Source organism: Amphiura filiformis, chromosome 8 (assembly GCF_039555335.1).
Source record: "Amphiura filiformis chromosome 8, Afil_fr2py, whole genome shotgun sequence".
Taxonomy (NCBI): domain Eukaryota; kingdom Metazoa; phylum Echinodermata; class Ophiuroidea; order Amphilepidida; family Amphiuridae; genus Amphiura; species Amphiura filiformis.
The window spans coordinates 26,445,925-26,464,814 of NC_092635.1; the positions used below are offsets into that span (position 1 = coordinate 26,445,925).

The following is an 18,890-nucleotide window of genomic DNA, read 5'->3' on the forward strand; positions in this document are numbered from 1 at the left end:
CACCCTGGCCTATAGATGTATGTGTTTAATCCCTGTGGATGATTTCACCACCACCCACATGCACCCTGGCCTATAGATGTATGTGTTCAATCCCTGTGGATGATTTCACCACCACCCACTTTCACCCTGGCCTATAGATGTATGTGTTTAATCCCTGTGGATGATTTCACCACCACCCACATGCACCCTGGCCTATAGATGTATGTGTTCAATCCCTGTGGATGATTTCACCACCACCCACTTGCACCCTGGCCTATAGATGTATGTGTTTAATCCCTGTGGATGATTTCACCACCACCCACTTGCACCCTGGCCTATAGATGTATGTGTTTAATCCCTGTGGATGATTTCACCACCACCCACTTGCACCCTGGCCTATAGATGTATGTGTTCAATCCCTGTGGATGATTTCACCACCACCCACTTGCACCCTGGCCTATAGATGTATGTATTCAATCCCTGTGGATGATTTTACCACCACCCACTTGCACCCTGGCCTATAGATGTATGTGTTTAATCCCTGTGGATGATTTCACCACCACCCACTTGCACCCTGGCCTATAGATGTATGTGTTCAATCCCTGTGGATCATTTTACCCCACCCACTTGCACCCTGGCCTATAGATGTATGTGTTCAGTCCCTGTGGATGATTTCACCACCATCCACTTACACACCCTGGCCTATAGATGTATATGTTCAATCCCTGTGGATGATTTCACCACCATCTCAGTAGCACCCTGGCCTATAGATGTATGTGTTCAATCCCTGTGGATGATTTCACCACCACCCACTTACACCCTGGCCTATAGATGTATATGTTCAATCCCTGTGGATGATTTCACCACCATCTCAGTAGCACCCTGGCCTATAGATGTATTGTGTTCAATCCCTGTGGATGATTTTACCACCACCCACTTACACCCTGGCCTATAGATGTATATGTTCAATCCCTGTGGATGATTTCACCACCACCCACTTGCACCCTGGCCTATAGATGTATGTGTTTAATCCCTGTGGATGATTTTACCACCACCCACATGCACCCTGGCCTATAGATGTATGTGTTCAATCCCTGTGGATGATTTCACCACCACCCACTTGCACCCTGGCCTATAGATGTATGTGTTTAATCCCTGTGGATGATTTCACCACCACCCACTTGCACCCTGGCCTATAGATGTATGTGTTCAATCCCTGTGGATGATTTCACCACCACCCACTTGCACCCTGGCCTATAGATGTAAGTGTTCAATCCCTGTGGATGATTTCACCACCACCCACTTACACCCTGGCCTATAGATGTATGTGTTCAATCCCTGTGGATGATTTCACCACCACCCACTTGCACCCTGGCCTATAGATGTATGTGTTTAATCCCTATGGATGATTTCACCACCACCCACTTGTACCCTGGCCTATAGATGTATGTGTTTAATCCCTATGGATGATTTCACCACCACCCACTTGCACCCTGGCCTATAGATGTATGTGTTCAATCCCTGTGGATGATTTTACCACCACCCACTTGCACCCTGGCCTATAGATGTATGTGTTTAATCCCTATGGATGATTTCACCACCACCCACTTGCACCCTGGCCTATAGATGTATGTGTTTAATCCCTATGGATGATTTCACCACCACCCACTTGCACCTTGGCCTATAGATGTATGTGTTTAATCCCTATGGATGATTTCACCACCACCCACTTGCACCCTGGCCTATAGATGTATGTGTTTAATCCCTATGGATGATTTCACCACCACCCACTTGCACCCTGGCCTATAGATGTAAGTGTTCAATCCCTGTGGATGATTTCACCACCACCCACTTACACCCTGGCCTATAGATGTATATGTTCAATCCCTGTGGATGATTTCACCACCATCTCAGTAGCACCCTGGCCTATAGATGTATGTGTTCAATCCCTGTGGATGATTTTACCACCACCCACTTACACCCTGGCCTATAGATGTATATGTTCAATCCCTGTGGATGATTTCACCACCATCTCAGTAGCACCCTGGCCTATAGATGTATGTGTTCAATCCCTGTGGATGATTTCACCACCACCCACTTACACCCTGGCCTATAGATGTATATGTTCAATCCCTGTGGATGATTTCACCACCATCTCAGTAGCACCCTGGCCTATAGATGTATTGTGTTCAATCCCTGTGGATGATTTTACCACCACCCACTTACACCCTGGCCTATAGATGTATATGTTCAATCCCTGTGGATGATTTCACCACCACCCACTTGCACCCTGGCCTATAGATGTGTGTGTTCAATCCCTGTGGATGATTTTACCACCACCCACATGCACCCTGGCCTATAGATGTATGTGTTCAATCCCTGTGGATGATTTCACCACCACCCACTTGCACCCTGGCCTATAGATGTATGTGTTTAATCCCTGTGGATGATTTCACCACCACCCACATGCACCCTGGCCTATAGATGTATGTGTTCAATCCCTGTGGATGATTTCACCACCACCCACTTGCACCCTGGCCTATGGATGTATGTGTTTAATCCCTGTGGATGATTTCACCACCACCCACTTGCACCCTGGCCTATAGATGTATGTGTTCCAATCCCTGTGGATGATTTCACCACCACCCACTTGCACCCTGGCCTATGGATGTATGTGTTTAATCCCTGTGGATGATTTCACCACCACCCACTTGCACCCTGGCCTATAGATGTATGTGTTTAATCCCTGTGGATGATTTCACCACCACCCACATGCACCCTGGCCTATAGATGTATGTATTCAATCCCTGTGGATGATTTCACCACCACCCACTTGCACCCTGGCCTATAGATGTATGTGTTTAATCCCTGTGGATGTTTTACCACCACCCACTTGCACCCTGGCCTATAGATGTATGTGTTCAATCCCTGTGGATGATTTCACCACCACCCACTTGCACCCTGGCCTATAGATGTATGTGTTCAATCCCTGTGGAATATTTCACCACCACCCACATGCACCCTGGCCTATAGATGTAAGTGTTCAATCCCTGTGGATGATTTCACCACCACCCACTTACACCCTGGCCTATAGATGTATATGTTCAATCCCTGTGGATGATTTCACCACCATCTCAGTAGCACCCTGGCCTATAGATGTATTGTGTTCAATCCCTGTGGATGATTTTACCACCACCCACTTACACCCTGGCCTATAGATGTATATGTTCAATCCATGTGGATGATTTCACCACCACCCACTTGCACCCTGGCCTATAGATGTATGTGTTTAATCCCTGTGGATGATTTTACCACCACCCACATGCACCCTGGCCTATAGATGTATGTGTTCAATCCCTGTGGATGATTTCACCACCACCCACTTGCACCCTGGCCTATAGATGTATGTGTTCAATCCCTGTGGATGATTTCACCACCACCCACTTTCACCCTGGCCTATAGATGTATGTGTTTAATCCCTGTGGATGATTTCACCACCACCCACATGCACCCTGGCCTATAGATGTATGTGTTCAATCCCTGTGGATGATTTCACCACCACCCACTTTCACCCTGGCCTATAGATGTATGTGTTTAATCCCTGTGGATGATTTCACCACCACCCACATGCACCCTGGCCTATAGATGTATGTGTTCAATCCCTGTGGATGATTTCACCACCACCCACTTGCACCCTGGCCTATAGATGTATGTGTTTAATCCCTGTGGATGATTTCACCACCACCCACTTGCACCCTGGCCTATAGATGTATGTGTTTAATCCCTGTGGATGATTTCACCACCACCCACTTGCACCCTGGCCTATAGATGTATGTGTTCAATCCCTGTGGATGATTTCACCACCACCCACTTGCACCCTGGCCTATAGATGTATGTATTCAATCCCTGTGGATGATTTTACCACCACCCACTTGCACCCTGGCCTATAGATGTATGTGTTTAATCCCTGTGGATGATTTCACCACCACCCACTTGCACCCTGGCCTATAGATGTATGTGTTCAATCCCTGTGGATCATTTTACCCCACCCACTTGCACCCTGGCCTATAGATGTATGTGTTCAGTCCCTGTGGATGATTTCACCACCATCCACTTACACCCTGGCCTATAGATGTATATGTTCAATCCCTGTGGATGATTTCACCACCATCTCAGTAGCACCCTGGCCTATAGATGTATGTGTTCAATCCCTGTGGATGATTTTACCACCACCCACTTACACCCTGGCCTATAGATGTATATGTTCAATCCCTGTGGATGATTTCACCACCATCTCAGTAGCACCCTGGCCTATAGATGTATGTGTTCAATCCCTGTGGATGATTTCACCACCACCCACTTACACCCTGGCCTATAGATGTATATGTTCAATCCCTGTGGATGATTTCACCACCATCTCAGTAGCACCCTGGCCTATAGATGTATTGTGTTCAATCCCTGTGGATGATTTTATCACCACCCACTTACACCCTGGCCTATAGATGTATATGTTCAATCCCTGTGGATGATTTCACCACCACCCACTTGCACCCTGGCCTATAGATGTATGTGTTTAATCCCTGTGGATGATTTTACCACCACCCACATGCACCCTGGCCTATAGATGTATGTGTTCAATCCCTGTGGATGATTTCACCACCACCCACTTGCACCCTGGCCTATAATAGATGTATGTGTTTAATCCCTGTGGATGATTTCACCACCACCCACTTGCACCCTGGCCTATAGATGTATGTGTTCAATCCCTGTGGATGATTTCACCACCACCCACTTGCACCCTGGCCTATAGATGTAAGTGTTCAATCCCTGTGGATGATTTCACCACCACCCACTTACACCCTGGCCTATAGATGTATGTGTTCAATCCCTGTGGATGATTTCACCACCACCCACTTGCACCCTGGCCTATAGATGTATGTGTTTAATCCCTATGGATGATTTCACCACCACCCACTTGTACCCTGGCCTATAGATGTATGTGTTTAATCCCTATGGATGATTTCACCACCACCCACTTGCACCCTGGCCTATAGATGTATGTGTTCAATCCCTGTGGATGATTTTACCACCACCCACTTGCACCCTGGCCTATAGATGTATGTGTTTAATCCCTATGGATGATTTCACCACCACCCACTTGCACCCTGGCCTATAGATGTATGTGTTTAATCCCTATGGATGATTTCACCACCACCCACTTGCACCTTGGCCTATAGATGTATGTGTTTAATCCCTATGGATGATTTCACCACCACCCACTTGCACCCTGGCCTATAGATGTATGTGTTTAATCCCTATGGATGATTTCACCACCACCCACTTGCACCCTGGCCTATAGATGTAAGTGTTCAATCCCTGTGGATGATTTCACCACCACCCACTTACACCCTGGCCTATAGATGTATATGTTCAATCCCTGTGGATGATTTCACCACCATCTCAGTAGCACCCTGGCCTATAGATGTATGTGTTCAATCCCTGTGGATGATTTTACCACCACCCACTTACACCCTGGCCTATAGATGTATATGTTCAATCCCTGTGGATGATTTCACCACCATCTCAGTAGCACCCTGGCCTATAGATGTATGTGTTCAATCCCTGTGGATGATTTCACCACCACCCACTTACACCCTGGCCTATAGATGTATATGTTCAATCCCTGTGGATGATTTCACCACCATCTCAGTAGCACCCTGGCCTATAGATGTATTGTGTTCAATCCCTGTGGATGATTTTACCACCACCCACTTACACCCTGGCCTATAGATGTATATGTTCAATCCCTGTGGATGATTTCACCACCACCCACTTGCACCCTGGCCTATAGATGTATGTGTTTAATCCCTGTGGATGATTTTACCACCACCCACATGCACCCTGGCCTATAGATGTATGTGTTCAATCCCTGTGGATGATTTCACCACCACCCACTTGCACCCTGGCCTATAGATGTATGTGTTTAATCCCTGTGGATGATTTCACCACCACCCACATGCACCCTGGCCTATAGATGTATGTGTTCAATCCCTGTGGATGATTTCACCACCACCCACTTGCACCCTGGCCTATAGATGTATGTGTTTAATCCCTGTGGATGATTTCACCACCACCCACTTGCACCCTGGCCTATAGATGTATGTGTTTAATCCCTGTGGATGATTTCACCACCACCCACTTGCACCCTGGCCTATAGATGTATGTGTTCAATCCCTGTGGATGATTTCACCACCACCCACTTGCACCCTGGCCTATAGATGTATGTATTCAATCCCTGTGGATGATTTTACCACCACCCACTTGCACCCTGGCCTATAGATGTATGTGTTTAATCCCTGTGGATGTTTTACCACCACCCACTTGCACCCTGGCCTATAGATGTATGTGTTCAATCCCTGTGGATGATTTCACCACCACCCACTTGCACCCTGGCCTATAGATGTATGTGTTCAATCCCTGTGGAATATTTCACCACCACCCACATGCACCCTGGCCTATAGATGTAAGTGTTCAATCCCTGTGGATGATTTCACCACCACCCACTTACACCCTGGCCTATAGATGTATATGTTCAATCCCTGTGGATGATTTCACCACCATCTCAGTAGCACCCTGGCCTATAGATGTATTGTGTTCAATCCCTGTGGATGATTTTACCACCACCCACTTACACCCTGGCCTATAGATGTATATGTTCAATCCCTGTGGATGATTTCACCACCACCCACTTGCACCCTGGTCTATAGATGTATGTGTTTAATCCCTGTGGATGATTTTACCACCACCCACATGCACCCTGGCCTATAGATGTATGTGTTCAATCCCTGTGGATGATTTCACCACCACCCACTTGCACCCTGGCCTATAGATGTATGTGTTTAATCCCTGTGGATGATTTCACCACCACCCACATGCACCCTGGCCTATAGATGTATGTGTTCAATCCCTGTGGATGATTTCACCACCACCCACTTGCACCCTGGCCTATAGATGTATGTGTTTAATCCCTGTGGATGATTTCACCACCACCCACTTGCACCCTGGCCTATAGATGTATGTGTTCAATCCCTGTGGATGATTTCACCACCACCCACTTGCACCCTGGCCTATAGATGTATGTATTCAATCCCTGTGGATGATTTTACCACCACCCACTTGCACCCTGGCCTATAGATGTATGTGTTTAATCCCTGTGGATGATTTCACCACCACCCACTTGCACCCTGGCCTATAGATGTAAGTGTTCAATCCCTGTGGATGATTTCACCACCACCCACTTACACCCTGGCCTATAGATGTATGTGTTCAATCCCTGTGGATGATTTCACCACCACCCACTTGCACCCTGCCCTGGCCTATAGATGTATGTGTTTAATCCCTGTGGATGATTTCACCACCACCCACTTGCACCCTGGCCTATAGATGTATGTGTTCAATCCCTGTGGATGATTTCACCACCACCCACTTGCACCCTGGCCTATAGATGTATGTGTTTAATCCCTATGGATGATTTCACCACCACCCACTTGTACCCTGGCCTATAGATGTATGTGTTTAATCCCTATGGATGATTTCACCACCACCCACTTGCACCCTGGCCTATAGATGTATGTGTTCAATCCCTGTGGATGATTTTACCACCACCCACTTGCACCCTGGCCTATAGATGTATGTGTTTAATCCCTATGGATGATTTCACCACCACCCGCTTGCACCCTGGCCTATAGATGTATGTGTTTAATCCCTATGGATGATTTCACCACCACCCACTTGCACCCTGGCCTATAGATGTAAGTGTTCAATCCCTGTGGATGATTTTACCACCACCCACTTGCACCCTGGCCTATAGATGTATGTGTTTAATCCCTGTGGATGTTTTACCACCACCCACTTGCACCCTGGCCTATAGATGTATGTGTTCAATCCCTGTGGAATATTTCACCACCACCCACATGCACCCTGGCCTATAGATGTATGTGTTCAATCCCTGTGGATGATTTCACCACCACCCACTTGCACCCTGGCCTATAGATGTATGTGTTCAATCCCTGTGGAATATTTCACCACCACCCACATGCACCCTGACCTATAGATGTATGTGTTCAATCCCTGTGGAATATTTCACCACCACCCACTTGCACCCTGGCCTATAGATGTATATGTTCAATCCCTGTGGATGATTTCACCACCACCCACTTGCACCCTGGCCTATAGATGTATGTGTTTAATCCCTGTGGATGATTTCACCACCACCCACGTGCACCCTGGCCTAAAGATGTAAGTGTTCAATCCCTGTGGATGATTTTACCACCACCCACTTGCACCCTGGCCTATAGATGTATGTGTTCAATTGTGGATGATTTCACCACCACCCACTTGCACCCTGGCCTATAGATGTATGTGTTCAATCCCTGTGGATGATTTCACCACCACCCACTTACACCCTGGCCTATAGATGTATGTGTTCAATCCCTGTGGATGATTTCACCACCACCCACTTGCACCCTGGCCTATAGATGTAAGTGTTCAATCCCTGTGGATGATTTCACCACCACCTACTTACACCCTGGCTTATTTGTATGTGTTCAATCCCTGTGGATGATTTCACCACCACCCACTTGCACCCTGGCCTACAGATGTATGTGTTTAATCCCTGTGGATGATTTCACCACCACCCACTTGCACCCTGGCCTATAGATGTATGTGTTCAATCCCTATGGATGATTTCACCACCACCCACTTGCACCCTGGCCTATAGATGTATGTGTTTAATCCCTGTGGATGATTTCACCACCACCCACTTGCACCCTGGCCTATAGATGTATGTGTTTAATCCCTGTGGATGATTTCACCACCACCCACTTGCACCCTGGCCTATAGATGTATGTGTTCAATCCCTGTGGATCATTTTACCCCACCCACTTGCACCCTGGCCTATAGATGTATGTGTTCAATCCCTGTGGATCATTTCACCACCACCCACTTGCACCCTGGCCTATAGATGTATGTGTTTAATCCCTGTGGATGATTTCACCACCACCCACATGCACCCTGACCTATAGATGTACGTGTTCAGTCCCTGTGGATGATTTCACCACCATCCACTTGCACCCTGGCCTATAGATGTATGTGTTCAATCCCTGTGGATGATTTTACCACCACCCACTTGCACCCTGGCCTATAGATGTAAGTGTTCAATCCCTGTGGATGATTTCACCACCATCTCAGTTGCACCCTGGCCTATAGATGTATGTGTTCAATCCCTGTGGATCATTTCACCACCACCCACTTGCACCCTGTCCTATAGATGTACATGTTCAATCCCTGTGGATGATTTCACCACCATCTCAACAAAGTTATAATACTAAACATGTTCACAGAAGTGCAAAGCAGACTGCCAAACACTCTTTGAATCTTGGCTAGTAATTCAATAATACCATTTTTCCTGTTTTTGGATATGTACCCTAAACAAGATACTCGCGTATCGGGCCCAGCTGTGAAAAAGAGACTATTTTTATATCTAATATAAAACTTGAAAAACAAGAGCCCCCTGGAAATTTTCACATGACATGTCGAGTAGTTTAATAATACCCAACTCTGTGTAGTCGACACAGTCACCGCACTCCCTCTGTTTGTTAGCTTCCGAAGTGGACTACTTTGAATTGCGGTTAACATTTTTAACACAGGTCTCTATAAAGCTAAGCTAAAAATGGCCATGTAGTGCACCTTTAAATGAATCTGGCTTGTGATTGGTCGCCCAGATCTTGTTATGGTTTAAATCCTCCGGGCATGTGCCATTACCATTAACTACATTGTACACAACTATCTATGGACTTTGCGGCGCTTTTGTGTTGGCGCGAAAGTTGGTGGATGGACATACATGTATACCATGCTTAGTGCTTGTGGTTTAATTGGATTGATAAACAAGTATGATTAACAGTGTGTTTTAGAGAACAAAGTCCGGGGTAAAGTTCTGCTTAAAAGCCAAAGTACATAGTCAGATTTTTTACTCGGGCTTTCGCGATCAATAAACTGATAGATTCTAAAATCAGAATTGTTCAGCAAGTGAGCCATTATGCAAGATATGTTGCATTCAATAACATTTACTTTTACTATCACTAATTATATAAACTCTTACCATTTTACTATTAAAGTACACATCAGTATAATTTTGAGTTCCAACAGGATGCATTCATAATGATTAATAATAACATATTTTTATTTATCAAAATGTGTCTATGGCATAGTCTACACATACTTATGCATTTCAAGCAAAATATATCAGTCGTATCATGAATTTTGTGCATCTCTTCACAGAAAATGTTCGGGATTTGATCGATTCCTTGTTGAAGGAACAAGAGAATGCCATCGCTGAAGGATCAGCTAAAGTTGACTCGCTGACTGATGTACATCTGCTGCAAACTGTTAGTGATATGTTTTCAGGTAATTCTGGCTATTAAAACAAAGAGTTTCATAACATCCCCATAATGAATAGGTTCTTTATTCATAGAGGTCAGTCAATGCTGTCAAAAACAAATCCTGAAAATTATCTTCATGCATCCACTGGAAGTTTCTTGGTTTGCTGGTTGACTGTTTGCGAGTGCAATTTCTCGGAACTGGTAAGGCATATAGTGATGTGATGTGGTGGAGAGGTGGCAATTAGCAGTCTTCAAATTCCAGCAGATTTTTGTCTCAAAAAGATGGAATAATGTAGTCTTCTCTACTCCTGGTCATCTGAGATGCTGAAATTTTACCTCCAATCAATCCAAGACACACTACCCTCACTTGCCAACTTGAAGACCTGGAACAAACACCTACTATAGTGGGAATTCCAATTGAATGAATGCAGCTTTCAATAGCGTGACGAATTTTTGCGTACACTGCGCGATGTACGCCAGAGTGTGCGACTGTGCGTGAATAACGCAGAAGTGAATCCAACCATGGCAACGCACTCGTGATTGGTTAGCATTGTATCCAATGTTGTGCGTTCGTGTTGTAATTTGAAATACGCGATATACGATCGCGGTTGGATCGAGTACGGCTGCTGAAAGCTGCGTTCATTCAATTGGAATTCCTACTATAGGTCAGTGTACTCTCTGTGGCTACAACTGCTGCACATATTCAAATGATGCCAGTACTCACTTAGAACAGGCCTTTACAACTGGAGACATGACATGGTACTCTGAGAGATAGTCCACCAACTAGTTCCTGTTGTTTTGAAAGCCAGATGTGGGCAGTAGGGGACGGAGATCAACAGAATGTCACCGGCATTTCATTCAGAACTGAGACTGGAACGAAGTACAGAAATGTAGCATGGCACAGAACCCAGAAGACAACATCATCCAAAGCTGTGAGGACTGGCAAGTAGTGTGGGATGAAGACAATTGCCCAGCTATGTTCCCTCCAGAGATAGTGACAACATCGAAAAGGCCAGACATAACTGTCTACTCACCATCAGACAAGCAAGGCATCATAATTGAACTCACAGTACCTACTTAGGAGAACTTAGCACAGGCCAACCTCAGAAAGAAAATGAGGTATGAAGATCTAATCCAGGAAGGACAAGCAGCAGGATGGGAACTGAAATACTTCCCAGTAGAGGTGGGATCAAGAGGATTCACAAACAACACACTTCGAACCTGCTTTAAGTTCTTAGGCCTCACAAACAAAGAAACCAAAAAGGCACTGGATACTGTGGCGAAAACAGCATTAAGAGCAATATACACTTTATGCCTTGAACGCAATAATTAGTGCAGTACCATAGTAACATGAATCGTCCTTATATGCCACAACTCGACCTACCTGAAGTTGAATAAATGACCAAGCTTTACTTCCCTACATACATGTAGGACCAGGATCCTGTGACCAGCCTAACCTCTAATGGAACTTGCACACATCAAGATATTCCAGCAGTGCAAGTCCTGCCCTGCAGATCCATGACAAAGGGTTTGCTTGGTATACTAAGGGCCCAGTACTGGGCACAGGTTAGGAGTTAGGATTTCAACGTTGAAGTTTCAACCTAACATTGATACAACATTGAAATTTCAACCTGATTTCAACTAAGCTCTAGGTTGAAATCAGATTGAAATCAGGTTGAAGTCCATCAGGTTGAAGTCCATTTGCAAATACAGTGTGATGTCAACCTGATTTCAACGTCGAAATTGATTTTGACGTCAAAATTTCAACGTGATTTCAACGTCAGGTGTGCCCACTGGGGGTGATGGCTTGGCACGTTGGTTTCAACACCTTATACCAACAGTCAACCTGATTTCAACTAAGCTCTAGGTTGAAATCAGATTGAAATCAGGTTGAAGTCCATCAGGTTGAAGTCCATTTGCAAATACAGTGTGATGTCAACCTGATTTCAACTTCGAAATTGATTTTGACGTCAAAATTTCAACGTGATTTCAACGTCAGGTGTGCCCACTGGGGGTGATGCCTTGGCACGTTGGTTTCAACACCTTATACCAACAGTTTCTGGTCTGCAAGAAGGGAGTAGCCACTACTGTAATGTGATTCCCTGATGCGCCTATAGTAAATAGCTATTTTGTATTGCCTCATCTGTTTGGGCCAAAATTAAAAGGTGACATATTTGCCGGGTACAAGTTATATTGGTTAATTAAAGTACACTTGTGTCAAGATTTTGAAAAGAATAGAGGGCAACCCTCTCAATAAATGCTGTCAAAGCCATTTGTAGTCAGAAGAGGATTTGTCCATGTATTGCCATGCTCTCACAGTGCCAGTTCCTATATAAAATCCTATCTTCTGCAGTTCACATTTGGAATAGCCTACCAGATGAAGTGATCGGAGACTTGCCTGATGGCGGTGCACCATCCTTCAAGGGCATACACGTGGATCATGATTTTTTGCTATCTGAAGGTAGAGAAGGAACAAAAAAAGGAGAGAAGATGAACAAAGATTTCAATTGGTACCACGGGAATTGACCCTGGGACCCCTCAGGTGCCACACACACGATCACCGACCTCCTCATGTCATGGGGATTTTGCTGGCCCGACCAGCAACTGGGTGCATATATGACTTATGGTGATTGCACAATGGCATCACGTGGCATGCATGCATGAAAACTTAATTTCTAATTATACACAAGTGGCATGGCCAAAAAAGCTACGGGATGGATTGGTTAGCCCGAATTTGAATTAACAAAGAATTGACCTTATTTTCTGTTATCAGCTGGAACAGATACAACTACTACCTCTCTTCACTGGTCTGTGGCTCTGATGGCACAACATCCTGAAATCCAAGAGAAAATTGCTGACGAAATGGACAGGGTAGTTGGGAGAGATCGTCTACCGAGTATAGAAGATCGTGGCAAGCTACCATACACAGAGGCATGCATGTACGAGATGTTGCGTTACAGTTCTGTTGCCCCTGTGGGTGTACCGCATACCACTATTGAAGACACCACACTCGGTAGGTTTGCTCCTGTCTTTTATTATATGTATCGCATAGGAAACTGTCATAACCACATCCAAGGGGAGAAATAACCACATCTAGAACATTTTAATGCTTGCATGCTATAGGCTTCAACATTAAAAGTCCAAGTTTTAAAATATTTTCTCAAAATACCAAGAGCTTAATCTTAAGAACATCTGAACCATTAAAAGGCTTCTTTGTTGATTTCAAATATGGTCATGAAAATGTACAATTCTGACAATTGAAACTTGTCGTCAGCAGTCGACATCTATCATATGGTAGCGGATAGCAAAATTATGCAGAAAATATTTTCTCAAAATACCAAAAGCTATCTTAAGAACAACTGAACCATTAAAAGGCTTCTTTGTTGATTCCAAATGCTGATATCAAATATGGTCATGAAAATGTACAATTCTGAAAATTGAAACTTGTCGTCTGCAGTTGACATCTATCATATGGTAGCGGATAGCAAAATTATGCAGAAACCCTTATCATTTATTCTTTGAGTAATTGATGATATACATGATCAATATATTGTACATTATGCAAAAGAATTGTAATTCATTGTTTAATTTAATGACATAATTGGTTTCATTTTACAGGTAACTATGCAATTCCTAAAGACACATGGATATTTGTCAACCATTGGGCTATCCACCGGAATGAGAAGTTCTGGGATGATCCATTCAAATTCAAACCAGGTTAGTGTATAGACTTGTTCAAGTGATGTCACCATGATTTGATCAATCAAAAATCCAATATAGGGGCTGAAGAAACAACATATGATGATTTATATGGTTTTCTTTACTAAAATACCACGTGAAAGACTAAGCCAGAATGGTGCTTTAATTACAGTAAAATTTAAGGTTTCATATTAAATCCGGAAATCTCCGGTTTTATTCTGAGTTCACCGATTGAGTGATGGCTAAACACATCACTTGCGTCACGGTACGTGTGCATCATTGATGCAAAAACTGTGTGCATATCGCCATTTGTCTTACGTCTTGACATACAAACTGTGTGCATGCCATTTTGCTGTTCGTCTTACGTCTTGTTTGTACATCCCAGCTGTGTGAAGCTACGTCAATGATCATGATAATAATACGATCAGCGAGCTAATACACGCATTTTTTGCACTGGAATGAAATGGCAATTTTCTTCATTTTACCTCATTTATTGGCTCAAAATTAAAAAAGGAAAATGTGATAAGTGAAAACTAACATTTAATTAGGAATATATTCTTTATGCAAATCCCACATCATGGCTTTAACAATGCTTAATATCTTGCTTAACACATTGTAGTATTCTGGCCTTTAAGTAAACATTTCTTGTCTTTTTTTTTCAGAACATTTCTTGGATACATCTGGAGAGGTGCGCCAACATCCCGAAGGATTTCTTCCATTCTCATTTGGTCGTCGTGTTTGCCTCGGTGAAGCTTTTGCCAAAGCGGAGATATTCCTTCTGTTCTCTTGGTTATTTCAACACTACACCTTCTCTATACCACCTGAGCAAGAGGGGAAATTTGAGATCAAGTTGGTGACAGGCTCTGCACTTGCACACCAGCCTGATGATTTCTATATTGTTGCCAAGAAACGTTTCTGATAAGTGAATGACATCGTTGTGCCTTATGAGTTCTAGTAAATCAGTCATACCTTTGAGGTTAAGTTTTCCATGGGCAGTGCTGTGCAGAGTGCTATTCACTTGCACACCAGCCTGATGATTTATTTGTTCCCTTTCTATGTTGATACTATGTTTCAAGAGTTTGGTAGTGATGTAGGTGCCTATATATCATTATTGGTCACAGTATCAAATCACACACTGACTAACCTTATCCAAAGTTTTTCGGAACTAGAGATAGATGCCGTTGGTGGCGTCTGGCTAGATGAAGGGGGTATATCCGGCTACCTGTACATGTATAGACCCGTGATGTCACGCAGACGTCACAGGTTTATTAGATCTGTCGATTAAACTGCACTTTTGGCCCAGATCTATGCTGTTTCGTATATTTATTAGCGTTTCCAACCCTTTTGAAACCATTGTAAGGCATTCCATGCGCTACAATGTCAAAATTGTGGCTACATCATAGATATCTGGGGCATCTCAGATTATTACCTGGTCTGAGCATACGAAAGTAATTCAGGTGTTCCATCAAAGCTTTTGTTGTGTGCTGCCACCTAGCGGTGGTTCCGGGAACTTTGCGTCCAGCTGAGGGCGTACACATACATACAAGACTGGTTTGTCAGCATGCTTACCACACAACCTCATAAAAGTAATGTCACTACTTAACTCAAGGGTTGTATTATAATGTAGAATAACTTAGTAGAAATCATGCAAAAATGTGACCAATTATCATGGAATCTCAAATGTGACAATTATTTTAATTATTTTAGCTGTAATATATTGTCTGTAAATCAGAGAGCACAGTGAATTGGTGACCAATCATGAATCCTGGAGATATTATTAATGATTACTTTATATCAAATTTGCTCAAATCTTATACTGCATAAAAATGAAATAAAAATGAGTCAAGATATTCAAACCTGACAGGTTTCGGTGTAAAATCTATCACAAAGTTGTGGGATTAAATTCATCATAATTATAATTTATATGATCAATTGTACAAATATAATTGTATTTGTATTATTAAAATCAATAATGCACAGAATTGTAATGAATTATTTTGTATGTAATTTATCAGATTTAAGTAACATAATATAAAATTATTTTTACATGTAGGTATATTACTTTAATATCTGTATCTTTGCTTAGATAAATAAACAGTAATTATCCTTTAACGAATGGCATTTTTGCTTGACATTACTCATTTCACTACAACTGATCCCCCCACATCAGAGGACCCCCATGGGCATCATGGCCATCTGATCCACCCTCCTGTTACACTGGGGTGCTGGAGGACATGGTGTGGCCAGCTTTTCAAGACAAGGGATTGCAAATATATTATTAGTTTGCTTGTCCTGCACCGGGGGGCCAAGAGCTCTGACGGGGGCATTTATTTCCCCCCTCCCACCCATGGCACTGCCACTGTGAGTATGTTGTTTTTCAATTTTGATAAGCTTTGTACATCATCCTAGATAACGCCTGAATTGAAACATTTGCTGAGGAGAACACCCTCAAGTTTTGTCAAAATTCTGATTTTTGCATAAATTGTAATCTACATTAACTAACATATCAGCAGGTATCCTGCAAAAATCATGCTTTTACAAAATGTAGGTGCTGTACTATTTTGTAACAATAGAAATATTATTACAATGTATGCGATGTTCATAACATTGTACGTACATGGCGTACCGGATGGTCATAACAATCGAAATGAATACTGTGTGTCCTTTAAATTTCAATGCTGTTGCAAATGCAAAATTTGCTGAAATAGTGTGATGTCATAATTATGACATCACACTATTTCAGCAAATTTTGCATTTGCAACAGCATACAGCCTGTATGTGTGCCTACTTTGGTTCAAGGACATGTTCCCAATCATGCAGGGTTCCTTTTGACTTTGTGTTGAGCAAAAGAAGTTTACGTCCACCTAAATTGCATTATCTCGAAACTACAGTTTTAAACGCTAAAAACCAGTCCAGTAATTAATAAAATCAATCATAATATTCTGCTTTCATGTCTTAAAAATGTTAAGTTTTGTCAGAATTAATCATGTTCTTTTTACCAATTGGTTGGTTTCCCAAATTCCAATTGGTCATGCTGAGTGAACATGCATGGTAAACGGGACTGTCCTTGAGAGGTGCTTGAACCAAAACACTTCAAATTGTATGCGCTATGAAATTTTGACAATGAAAATCACACTGATATTTACCTCAACACTGAAAACATGCTGAAAAAAAATTCAGTGTGAAAAATCACACTGAAAACAAACCCTTTGTTATATATGCAGCTATGCAAATGAGAATAATGCTCATTTTCACTGAAATATCTCTGAAAACTTTAACCTGGGGCAAATCACACTGAAAATCTACTGAAAAGAATTGACCTCTTGGTAAATCACACTGAAATCGGTCACAACCATGGCAGTGGTAATAACAGGGATTCCTTAATCCCACTGAAATTGATTTAATCACACTGAAATGAGCTGGCCAGTGCTATTGTTATATAAATGTATCCTTTGAATCATTGCTCATTATAGCAAGTATCAAAATACTGAAAATACACTGAAATACTTCTGAAACACAATTTCAGAGTTGACTTTCTTTTGCTCTGGTCATTTCAACAGCAGCTGAAGGAGTATCCCATCATGCATTGCAGTATATCTGCATGCCCCATAGCAAATGTATGCAAAAAATAAACAAGAGCTGCTTAGATATTGAGAGATATGGATAGTTTCACAATACTTTGCGGGTCATATTTTTGCAAACAAAACTCTAAGCTTCCCTGATTTAAACGAGTTATTTAAAGTTGAAGTGAGGGATTTTGTGTACATTTTCTATGGCACATTCAGTTCTATTATGGTGCTGCAAAGCATGATGGGATACTCCCTTCAGCTGCTGTGGGTCATTTCAGTGTTGAGGTTTGCTTTTCAGTGCTTTTTTCATTGACAAAATTTCATAGCATGCATGGCTGTCTTTGTCCAAGGTGATGATGTATTATAAGCGAATAAGGACATTCTCAAAATTTCAGTCAGTTGATCATCCCCTCAAAAGCTACAAATTCTAGAATGCGATGATTGTTTTTATTCAGGGGCTATGCAATAATTATGTGTACCCCCGCGTGGTGAATTTTCAAAATGGTCTGCCAAAAATAGCTTGTCCCCCTTTGGCCGTGCCAAAAAAATCTTTTCCCCCGCTTTTGACGTGCCAAAAAACCTTTGCCCCCCTTTTGATGTGCCAAAAAACCTTTGCCCCCCCCTTACACATGCAAAATTTTGGGGAACCTGAATTTAAAACCTTATCATATAATGCGAGCAGGAAATTGTGCATATTCGAAACGTGTTCCTAACGTTTTCCTACACCTTTTAGGGTGTAATATAGAAATGGTGCCCAAAATATCTGTGCCCAAAATCGCTTGCCCCCCACCCCCTTCGACCTGGGCCTGTTTTGACCCCCTTTTGACCTGCCAAAAATGCTTTCCCCCGCCCTTTTGGCGTGCCAAAAAATCTTACCAGACCGGGGGTACACATAATTATTGCACCACCTCTCAGTAGATGTGCATGTGCACGCCTCGAATGAGTAAAATAATTAGTGGTGTGCACCCTTGAAGTATTGCACACAGCCAGCCAGGAGCACAGTAAGTTAGATGGATATTGGATATTGGACATTCAAAGTACACAGATATATGATATGATGAGGTAGACTTGTTTGATTGTACATAATATGTACGTGTATGTAGGATTCATATACATGCATATTAAAGTGCATAATAGCAGTTAAGGCATACAACAGCTGGCGCGCGGAGATCCCGACACATAGGCTTTTCTATACTGCATGACG

At 43.0% G+C, this 18,890-nt stretch overlaps 1 protein-coding gene across 2 annotated transcripts in view; it reads left to right on the plus strand.

The window, feature by feature from the left end:
- The window catches only part of LOC140158871 (steroid 17-alpha-hydroxylase/17,20 lyase-like), a 33,199-nt gene extending 16,866 nt beyond the window's left edge, over positions 1–16,333 (plus strand). Inside the window, exons 7-10 of one of the 2 annotated variants that reach the window (XM_072182129.1) lie at positions 10,318–10,443; positions 13,192–13,431; positions 14,037–14,135; positions 14,780–16,332. In XM_072182129.1, coding sequence (XP_072038230.1) covers positions 10,318–10,443; positions 13,192–13,431; positions 14,037–14,135; positions 14,780–15,036 — 722 coding nt within the window. In that variant the 3' untranslated portion in view covers positions 15,037–16,332. Of the gene's footprint in view, positions 1–10,317; positions 10,444–13,191; positions 13,432–14,036; positions 14,136–14,779 lie in introns of both variants that reach the window. The other variant, XM_072182130.1, reaches the window with a different exon arrangement.
- Positions 16,334–18,890: the final 2,557 nt, after the last annotated feature.